Source organism: Zeus faber, assembly GCF_960531495.2.
Source record: "Zeus faber genome assembly, chromosome: 22".
NCBI classification, from domain to species: Eukaryota; Metazoa; Chordata; class Actinopteri; order Zeiformes; family Zeidae; genus Zeus; species Zeus faber.
Window position 1 is genome coordinate 15815769 of NC_137209.1, and position 11141 is coordinate 15826909.

At 47.0% G+C, this 11141-nt stretch overlaps 1 protein-coding gene across 1 annotated transcript; it reads left to right on the plus strand.

Annotated features, from left to right (window-relative positions):
- The first annotated feature begins 6993 nt into the window (after positions 1–6993).
- On the plus strand, positions 6994–9953 carry mad2l1 (MAD2 mitotic arrest deficient-like 1 (yeast)). The gene is made up of 5 exons (XM_080023454.1): positions 6994–7174; positions 7618–7764; positions 8371–8491; positions 8580–8683; positions 9440–9953. Exons 1-5 carry the CDS (start codon positions 7111–7113, stop codon positions 9604–9606), a joined length of 603 nt encoding a protein of 200 aa, XP_079879580.1. The 5' UTR covers positions 6994–7110; the 3' UTR covers positions 9607–9953.
- Positions 9954–11141: the final 1188 nt, after the last annotated feature.

An 11141-nucleotide genomic window follows, 5' to 3' on the forward strand; every position in this document is an offset into this window, starting at 1 on the left:
CACACCCACATTCATCCACACCTAGAGGCAATTTCGAGTCTCTGATCAGCCGATCCGGAGTTGATTTCGGAGGTGGGAGGAGGCCCCGCGCGCCTCGGGGCCAGAACACGCAAATCCTGCAACATTCGAACCGAAGTCTCAGAGGACACGGCGATACCCACTCCTCCAGCGCCGCCGCCCCATAATGGACATCTAGTCGTGTAGAAATACTCATTGTTGAGCTTATGCAGGAAGAACCGAATGAAATGCACATCGTCCAAATGAGTGGATCAGGGATGGACACAGAGGTCGTGCATTAAGAGGAAAAAAAACCACAACTCGCGCACGCGCACACACACACACACACACACACACACACACCTCTGCAGAAGCCGCGTAGCTGGATGAGGCGAATTGGTGGTGGGGTTGTGGGGGTATATGTGGGATAATAACTCTCCTTTGCTTTCCATCGGTGTCCTGCAATTTTTTATTTTTTTTTATTTTCTTTTGCACAAAGGAAGCCCACTGTGCCCCCATCACGCTATTTTTAGATGACACCCCCCCCCCCCCCCCCATCACAGACATACACTCCCAGTGCACGCTGGGCCAGCTGGAGGTGTGCGAGGCAAACGTGGGGTGGCAATCAGTGCAGTGCAGTCCAATGCATGCGTCTGTGTGCGCATAGCAGATGAATGAGCAGTGTTTCCGCGCGGCACACAGGCTTCTTTCTCCATACATGAAGTCCGTTGAAAAGAGCTTTTTCACTCTGCGCGAGCTCCCACTCTCATTGGATACACCACGTTACGAAGGTGATCCGATGGCGCAAGGACAACGGGGCTGTGTGTGTGTGGTGTCCATGTGGTTCAAACACACAGACCGCTGGATATAAACAACCACACACACTTTTAGGCCATTTTGCCGAGGATCGGGATCTAAACAGCCTGGAATTCTCAACGAGAAACCCTTCTACGGCCGAGGACCTTTCTCAGGAAAAACTCATCCGAGAAATGAACACGGCTCCGTCCGCCAGCCAGCGTCGGCCGCATAAAACCCCCACGTGGAACAATGGCAGCACAATAGGAGAGCTGCTTATCCGAAGAGACACAGCAAATGCTAATCCGAACCAGCTGGATGTGTTTGTGTGTGTGCCACGTTCATTGCGTCAGCGCTGCAGGGATGGAAGAGGGGCAGATGTGCCAGAAGACCCTCAGATCCATATAAAAAATAAATAAATAAATAAAAGCCCTACCTTTGGGTTTTTGGCCGCCGCCTCGCCTCTTTCCCCAACCCAGATGTGGTTTCGCCCAGCCTGCGGCCCGTTCTTTGCCTGACAATACACAGCTCTTCCTTTATCCTCGTCTTGCCTTCTCTCTCACGACTAACAGAAAGAACGGCGAAAACTCGAACCATACATGTTTTTTGTGTTTCTGTAGCCTAGTGTTATGAGCTCAAATATGGGAAAACAAAATTGAGAGCGGATCGCCTGCTCACACTGAATGCAGATCCAGGGTCAGGAAGGTGTGGGTGTGGGGGGGCGCGCGCGTGTGCGTGTGTGCGTGTGTGTGTGTGTGCACGTGCGCGGTGGCTCTTTCCAGCGGTATGGAATTTTGTGGACATATTACTTGCCACCCCTGCTGTAAACCCCCCCGCCCCGATCTCCAATGAGTCCCGGAAACCAGAAACTCACTTTTCGACGAGAACTGTAAAACGTTTACAGTGGTCGTCAAAATAATCAATGGTATGAATATGTTTCGTAAACACACGGTGGGAGAGCACAGGTTGGACTACCGGGTTTGCTCAGTCCAGGCCTTACGAAAAATGTCAGTTCCCATCATTTCTAGAATAGGTGATATCCACCATTTAAGTCATTACACAGGATGTACATACAGTATGAAAAACAAATTACAATTTGTATACACGGTTGTAATTTGTAATGTATGCAGGATATATGCAGAGTCCTTCCAGGCAATGGGGCCCATTGTCCACCAGCCCCTGTGAATAATTTGAATCCGAAACGTTGCTTTTCCATTAATTCCGCCAGCCGTACCTCTGTTTTCTCTTCGAGTGTTTATTTCCCTGGGTAGACGTAGGCCGGCCACTTAGTGAGAGCGGAGCTACAATGAGCGTGTTATCGTAGCCCACCGTGTGCTGATCGAGACGCGCGATGCCCTGTGATCTCCGGTCTCGCTAAATCCTGTAGTGTGTACACTGCTGTGATGTGGGGGGAGGAAAAATTAAAATAATAATAATAATAATGATCTTCAAAACGTGTGATGCTAGGATTTCGGGTCTTTTGGAAGCCTCGTGGTGTGTCCCTGCGATAAGTCAACCCCCTCCAGCTTAGCTCAGCTGTACACGGACGCTCCTGTTGGTCGGAGGGGTGACCTCCGTGCACCAGCAGCCCCGCCCAACGCTGACACGCTGGCTCTGAACACCTGCCTCGGAGACTAGACATCAAAAGCAAGTTTTGAATTTTTTATGGGAGATTCTTAGAAATGAAGGTCATATATTGCTTCAAAATATAAAAACCTAACACAAGCAAAAACAAAGTGCCAAATGTATTTGTACTGTACAAGTACAAACCTTTCATTTAATCTTTGGGTGACTGACGCTGAAGAATTCACTTCTTAGGGGCCAAACTTTGGTATTGAATGTCCTATCAAGGTTTCCTCTATTTAAGTTCAAGGGCTTAGGGTCAGCTTCCCTTCAAATGTGGCCCCTTGCACAACCCCTTGATTACATAACTGCAATAAAGAGCCGGGCAAAGAACTTCAACTTGACTTGTCACTAAGCAGTGATGGAAATTTTAAATGAAGCGTGGGTTGCACGACAGTCAAAGAGGTCCCTGAAAACAAAAACAAAAACATTGCACACTCTGGTTTTTGCCAAAGTGCAGCTCGCAACCCAAGGAGATTTCATGCGGGTCGCCAAATCAAAATGCAAAATGTCTTCCCGAGTCATTTTAAGTTTGATTTCAATCCGTCGTAAACATTCGAGCCGTATGAGGGGGTTTGTTGTGGTTTCCGACAACAAAACCGCGTCTCACCTTTAAGCCTGCAGAGGTTAGTGTGTGGCGTCTGAACACCACACCCTAACCTCTGATAACTCATAACATATTTTCTGATAATATTAATTGCGTTTAAATCTGCCTTTAAATATTGATGATAATATTTATGTCTTAGAAATGGCTGCCTTCCCTATTCAAGCGACAGCAGCAGTGCTGGTTATGAAAAAATGTTGAGAAATATTCAACGACGCACAGTATTGCTCGGGTCGCTGATTTTACGGATGAGGCCCGTTGTTAAAATGGGTCAAGGTGGAAAACACTGAAGTCCTCGAAGGTATGAAATCGCTCTCTGGCGGTGGAAGCGTCAGCGTGACGACCTGGCAGCTCGGACACGTCCGGCTACTCTGGAGACAAGACTGACCGCCGTCCCGCCTGCAAGCTCAGCTGGAATACGAATGAAACGATAATGAAAAATGACCGCATGGTTCCACAAAAACAGACAACTGTCACACACACACACACACACACACGCACACACACACACACACACACACACACACACACACACACACACACACACACACACACACACACACAGCGCAGCAGGAGGAGCAGGGGGGACCGCCTGCTGGGGATCGGGTTGCAGGCTGTCTGTGTGTGTTTGTGGGACAGTGACGGGGGGATGGGGAATGGGGGTCGGACTGTGTGCCGGACAGAGCCGAGGTCCAGGGTGGGTGGAATCTGGATCTACATTACAAAAAAAAAAAAAGCATGAGGGAGGGGAAAGGGGCGAGGGCGGTATATATTAACTGTGTATATAATGCAGGTGGTCAGGTTTACAGTGGGACCACCGCAACTACAGTATACACAGACTTCATGTCCCATCCCTTAATATCCTGTTTATCTCCGCTGTGTTAGGCTACGGGGACACACACACACACACACACACACACACACACACTAAAAGAATGAGAAGATGCCTCAGCGTTGGCACGAGCAATGAATTCATATTAAGAGTACTTTACAAACCCAACATGAAGAACCGACGTGGCGCCAGGCTTGCAAAGCGCTCTGAGTGAAAGCTCGGTCAGAACAAAGCAGAGATCAACACCAGCCATTACCCCATCGTGCACTCTGTAAATATATAGATATATACATTCACACGTGTATATATATCACAATTACAACGTGTTTATCCTCGCACGAGAGCATGTGATGAGATGACGCCATGCGTTATTTGCAGAACTCTGGACACACACACACACACACACACACACACACACACACACACACACACAGTCTTTGGCGTGTAACATTGGCCGGCAACTTTAACCTAATTTGGGAATGCGCTGCAACCGCTTCATTATATCATACGGGGGGACAACACCTAATCCTAGTTTGCGTCCTAGTGTGTGTGTAGTCGGTCAGGAAACGCCCAAAACTTCCTCGGCTCAGGCGTGCATTATGGGGCGAGTCGGGCCAATGTCCGCAGGCGTGACCAGCTTCAGAAAAAAGTTGCGACACATTTAGCCCGACGTTTGCCTTTGTCGTAAAATCCGCAGAAAACGACTCCGGGGACGAATTCAGCCAATTCGGTGACGCCATTGTTTTTTTTTTTTTTGGGCGCAATTGCTGCATTTTTTGGTTTGGAGGTGAAATTAGCATGTTTTGGAGCATGATTAACAGACAGAGGGACAGAGGGAGAGAGAGCGAGAAGGAGCGAGACAGAGAGGGGGCTAGGAATTGGCAGGCCGCCAGCAGCCACAGTCTCTCTCATGAAATATGAATCTAGAATTGTGGTCTTTGGAAATGAAACCGCAGGCCAGCTGGTTTCGACCGACAGTGGATTGTTGAGGTGACGACTTGTGTAGTTTCACATGGGGACTGGGCTCGAGTCGGGTTTTTGCAACGCTAAAATATCGATAATGATAATCTTGCCATGCAGTCGAGACTAGAGCGACTGTTTAATACCACTTTGGGGAATAAACTAACTCCGTGTACAAAATGCGATTCTACAATTGTATATCTTCAGAAATAATTAAGAAAAAAAACAAACAAATTATGAAGAATATGTCATGGTGCATAAGTAAAAATAAGAATGCATATGACAAGACGGGCAGGAGCTCAGGAGGTCGAGTGGGTCGTCTAGTAATCTGAAGGTTGCAGGTTCAATCCCCAGCTCCTCCTGACAGCATGTTGTAGTGTTGTTGAGCAAGACACCAAACCGCTGATTGCGGCTGCGTCTATCGGCGTATGAGTAATGATTGCTTGGGACAAAAGCATCTGCTAAATGGTGATGTATATAGAAGATAGCAGAGCTGCCAAGTCTCAAGCTCAGACCATGAGACAGGTCACACACACACACACACACACACAGTATTTGTAACACTGAGAATCGAAAAATAGTTGTTTTTTTGTTTTAATTCTTCGTATATACAGTATTTCCTCACTTGCACTCGCCTGTTCGCGCGGTGAACAAGAGATCCTCTCTCCACGCGGGTTTCGTAAACTCCCATGCGCAACCGTGCTTCCCGCACCGTGACACGCATGGCGACGAGTGTGTACTTGCAACACACAGTGTATCATAGTTGACACTGTGTGCAAACGAACTGTGTGCTTAGCTCATTGTGATGACGCAGAGCTGCTATTCTGCCTGGAACCGATGAATTTGTGCAGCTCGGCAAATTTTTGATCTTGCGACACAATCCCTCATCTCCATTTTTCATTCATTTGAGAAGGAGTTTAAGACATTTTCACAGCACACCTGGCGCGTAGTGTCTTCGCGTGCGTCTGGGTGTGCGCGCGTTTCCCATGCAGAGCTGCGCGCTTGGGGAGGGATGAGACGGGAATGTGTCTGTGATTGGGAAAGTACCTTTCAATGCCAAGAGAGAGTTTGCTGAATGAGCTACAGATGATGATCTCATCTGACACGCCCCAGTGCTGTCTCTCTGACCAGGGGAACGGGACCTAGATATCGGCTGGTGGGGCACGCTTCTATTCGCGCGCACACGCACACACACGCACACACACATCTGTATATACATAGGCATATTCCTTCTATCTATTCCATTTTATTTCAATTTATTTTTATTGTATTTTATTCTTTATATTTTTATCTTATTCTATACGTATTCCACTTACTGTATTACGTTTTAGGAGTCAGTTAGTCGGTCTATTAGAAAGGAATTTTCTACTTTTTATTTTTTCCTAGGACATATTGTGTGCTATCACCGGGTGCGTTGCATTACATTTCACTGCATATATGTATGGAAGTATGTATATGTATGTGACAAATAAAAAAATCTTGAATCACACACACACACACACACAACCAAGATTGTTTACTGAAGGAAAAATATATCAGTACTTGCTCTTAAATATACTTTAAGCCATAAAATTTAAAGAACTTCTCAGATGCAGGGCCCTGATTAAAACGGAACATAAAATACAGCAATAAAAAAAAAAAATAAAAATCTGCAGTTTAATAGATGCAGCCGCCGATTTTGCTGGCTTACTGATATACTGTGTACAAATAGATTTAAAAAGGAAGATTGTGAAAAATATATCATTTAAAAAAAACAAAACTGTAATAAAGTGACACTAGGTAAAAAGCATAGACAGCGCTGACCAATATAGACAATATCAAATATGTATTATTATAATAATCATTAATGACAATAATAGATCATTATTATCGTATAATGATTATATATATATATATATATATATATATAATAAATTCTATAATCTCTTCATATTTTTTTGGACAAATACCCTGGCATCGATACTTTGATGGCAATTGGTGCTTTGCAGCAGCAGCAGCAGCAGCAGCAGCAGCAGCGTCGTCGTCGTCGTCCACTCGCTCCCTCCTGCGGCCGCCTCCCGGCAGCGCCGCCGCAACGTCATCAAGTGCGCGCCGGACCCAAGGGCGCAGGCGCAGGCGCGACGAACCGCCGACGCCGCTAGATTCGAATCGGACGGCGGGCGCCCGGCGCAGGAGACGAGCAGCAGCGGGAGCCGAGGCAGCCACCTCCACCCCCTTCCACACGCACCACAAGACGTTTTAGTTTATTGTTTGTTGGGTTTGGTTTTTTTTTGGCGGGGAGGGGGGGAGAGAGAGAAAAATGACGAGCACGCTGAAAGGAATTACTCTCAAAGGGAGCGCGGAGTTGGTGGCAGAGTTTTTCTGTAAGTACCCCCCCTTCCCCTCCCCCGCCGCCGCCGGCGGCAGTGTTTTGAAAACGATCGACCGAAGGAGAGAAGGCCTCACAAAAGGCAGCACGAAACCACCGTCGGCTCTTCCTCGCCCCATTCGCCTTCAACGGCGACAGACCAAGCTCACGATTGACTCGGCGCGTTCCCCCCCCGCACGGGCCGACGCGTCTCTCGGCGCCTAAATAGCGGGTTTGCAGATTGCGAACCGGATTCTTAGGCGGTCGCTTACCTGTAAAAGTGGAAGGCGATTCGCCCGTGAGTCCAAAGGGGGAGATTCGAGCGTCGAGGACACACACACACACACACACACACACACACACACACACACACACACACATATATGCAGCGAGATGTCAAATTTCGGAATGGCGGAAGGCGCAACCGAATAACGAAACCAACTTCTCCCCCTGTCGCAGCGTTCGGCATCAACAGCATTCTGTACCAGAGAGGCATCTATCCCCCGGAGACCTTCACCAGAGTCACCCACTACGACATGAGCCTCCAGCTCACCACGGACGCCAAGCTGAAGAGCTACCTGGGCAGCGTGGTGTCCCAGCTCACGGGTGAGCTCCATGTGGCGACTCCCGCCGACGCAGCGGTCCAATAGGGTTGCCAGTTCAGTCAGCAAAGTGTTGATCACAGCTGATCGATGTGAACAATTTATTTGAAGTGATTATTACTTTTATTTTTTATTTTTTGCAAATGTTGAGGGTCATGTCTCTCCTTGTGCGTTCATATATTCTTGATAGTGACATTTAAATCAGAGGTCTCACACTACAGGCCAGAGAGACAATTTAAAGCAGCCCCACTGCATGTTTAATATATTGTTAATCCGGCCCGCAAACTGAAAATAATAAAAATCACGGTTTTACTTGTCAGAATATAATGACCGATTGTTTATTTCTAACAGACGTAGTACAGTATTAGGGAATTCACTAATGCACGGTGTAAAAAAAAAAAAAAAAGTAGACGGGAGAAGACAACCTCATTTCAGTTGGAGATCCCTGATTTAAATTCAATTGAAACAAATTTGCCACAGTTTGAAATTGAAATTCATTTGACATAACTACTATGGTGCATTAACTGGGTGTTGCCGGGCATAATTCACGTCTGACCTCACTGCACGACAACAATTCAAAGGCCTTTCTCCCGTTTACCCCCCTTGACAGAGTGGCTGTATGACTGCACGGTGCAGAAGCTGGTTCTGGTCATCACGTGCCTGGAGACCAATGAGGTGTTGGAGAGGTGGCAATTCGACATTGAATGCGATAAGTCGGCCAAGGGGATGAGGTAGGCCGCCGCCGCTGCCCGGAAGACCCGTTTTCTTAAGCCCGGGCATTCCCCGACTCTGACCTCTGTTCTTATCCACGCGTCCCAGCGTCCCCAGAGAGAAGTCCATCAAGACCATCCAGGACGAGATCCGCTCCGTCATCCGACAGGTCACGGCCACCGTCACCTTCCTGCCGCTGCTGCAGGCGGCCTGTAAGCCATCCTGTGTGTTGTGTCAAAACTCGGAATTTCTCACATTTCGTCGGGCAGAGGAGTCCGCTTTGCTTTAAAGGACGGGCTCGCTGTTTCTCAACCCAGGTCTCTTTTTGGTTGCCGTCTTTTATCGGCGTTCCGGGCGCAAACTCACTGAATGATGAGGAAAAGACTGTTGAGAAACCGAGCGCCCTGCTGCAGCTCCTCGCCGCGGTTAAATGGCGTCCGACGGGACACATTTTTAAACATTCGTTCCGTCAAGAGCAGGTTATCGCTCGACCGTCGCCTTTTTTTCATGGAGATAAAGAGCACGTAATTGGAATTAAAACAAATACAAGCACTGCTTGAAATGCTTAAATTTCGTCCTCCGAGATGGCGTTCGGTAATCCCTTGAAAATACCCCCCTTCTGAGCGGAAGTGCCTGAAAAGTCCTTGAAATAACGAGATCATTGAAAACCTGTGACATTCCCCCTGGTGTTGCTACTCAAACCGCAAAGTAATACATTTTTTTCCCAGAACCACTTTTTTATTTATTATTTTAGAATTATGCCGGGGAAACGTACATTCAGCCCAGCATGGTTGGAAATACACTTCTAATAGTAGATGGCAATGAGATATAAATAATAGACAATGAGACTTAAGATTATAAATTCATTCATAAAGTAAAATGACATTTTGCAGTGCCAGAACCAACCCTGACATTACCACTCGTGTGGTTGCTTGTGTCGTTTTTGCCTCGCCCCCACCCGTTCCTAGGTGCCTTCGACCTCCTGGTTTACACCGACAAAGACCTGGAGGTGCCGGACAAGTGGGAGGAGTCCGGGCCGCAGATCATCGACCAGTCGGAGGAGGTTCGCCTGCGCTCCTTCACCACCACCATCCACAAGGTCAACAGCATGGTGGCCTACAAGACGACGTCCTAAACAAACCCCTCCATCCCCTCTGTTCACCACCACCTTCTTGCACCGCCCTAGCTGTTTGTGTGTCTGCTTATTTTTCCTGTATTTTTTATTTTTTTTGTTATTGTTTCCTATCTTTTCTTTGAGACGCCGGTCCTTCTGTGACGTTGTAAATATTTTCTCTTAAATGGTGAGCAATCGGCCGCTCGCAACGGCCTTCTGTATAATTTTTTTTTTTTTTTCCCCCCACTCGCTCTTTCTTCGAGTTATCCTACCTCCTGTTTTAGAAGCTAGTTTGCTTAAACCCCGTTTGCTGTATCGTTTTATATAATACCAGGGGAACGCCAAAAATAAAAACGTTTGTTGATTTATATCATCCTCCGCCTGTAGTTCCTGCTTCCGACCAGAAGGTGGCAGCGTCCCACACAAGGTGCAGCCAGTGTGGTCATGGAATGATTGACCAACACAACACATAGAAAAGAAGCATTTTCCTTTAATGGATCAGCCCTGTACTTGGCTCGGCGTTCAACAGTACAGCTTCGTACACAAACGCTGTTCACCTTCATAATGTCCGACGTACCAGCATTACCCTTTTACGTCAAGTTAAAAACAATCAAAAAAGACGGTCAGGCCTCCTCATCGGAGCAAGGGAAACCCGGGTTCAGAGAGGGATTTGGGTATTTTTCACTCATCTATGTGGATGGGCTAATCAGCAATCAACCTCCAACCGAGTGAAAGCAAAACCACGGAAGCAGGAATTTCACTTTTCTGAACCTGGATCCCCCCCCCCCTCTGTTGCTCAATTTGACGCATCAAACATACCAAGGTCCTTTTTTTTATTATTATTAATTTATTTTTCTCCGGGGGAAAATGTAAAGGTCGAACGGCCCTACCCGGATTACAAAAAAAAAAAAAAAAAAGCCCAGTGGAGCTATGGCGGAAGCTCAACCAAAGATTCCGGACTATTTTGTTGAAGTGTTATTTTCTTTTTTCTGTCTAGGCTCTCCTGGTGAAGCTTTGATATCTGGACGCTCACAGTGCGGGCGACGGGCATAGACACGAGACTAGATACAAACCCCGGACAAAATGCCACTGAGCTCAAGTGCTGTCGGTCGAAGGCGGTGCCACTACCTGAGAACTAGTTTAAAAAAAAAAAAAAAAAAGCGTAGCATTACTCAAGAGGTGTGAGGGAAAAAAAGTTGACCGTATAGAGTGACCGATTAATACAAAATACAGGATGCGTGAAACGACGAGATGTGGTCGTCTGGTCCACCCTGTGGAAAGGATCAAGTGATGCAGCATGAACTACTATTCTCTATGGTGCAAAAAGGTTTGGGCAATGTGTCTGGTCCAGTGATTCTCATTGGCGTTACTGGCTGCAGGGAAGGGTTGCCAGGTAAATTAGATTTTCCCTTTTTTTTGTATTTTTTTTTTGTTGTTTTTTATTGTATTTATTTATTTTAATTGTGAGTTGGTCCTGTTTTATCAAAAGAAGGCAGTGGAAAATTCTCGGCCCGGTTGCCGCGGACAACACGGCACCTCATCTTTGGCCCTTTATG

Excerpts from the sequence above, each read along its gene's own strand:
- mad2l1 (XM_080023454.1), top strand. The coding sequence starts at position 7,111 with ATGACGAGCACGCTGAAAGGAATTACTCTCAAAGGGAGCGCGGAGTTG. Across the intron at positions 8,492-8,579 it reads AAGTCGGCCAAGGGGATGAG|CGTCCCCAGAGAGAAGTCCA; the intron begins GTAGGCCGCCGC and ends CACGCGTCCCAG. Across the intron at positions 8,684-9,439 it reads GCCGCTGCTGCAGGCGGCCT|GTGCCTTCGACCTCCTGGTT; the intron begins GTAAGCCATCCT and ends ACCCGTTCCTAG.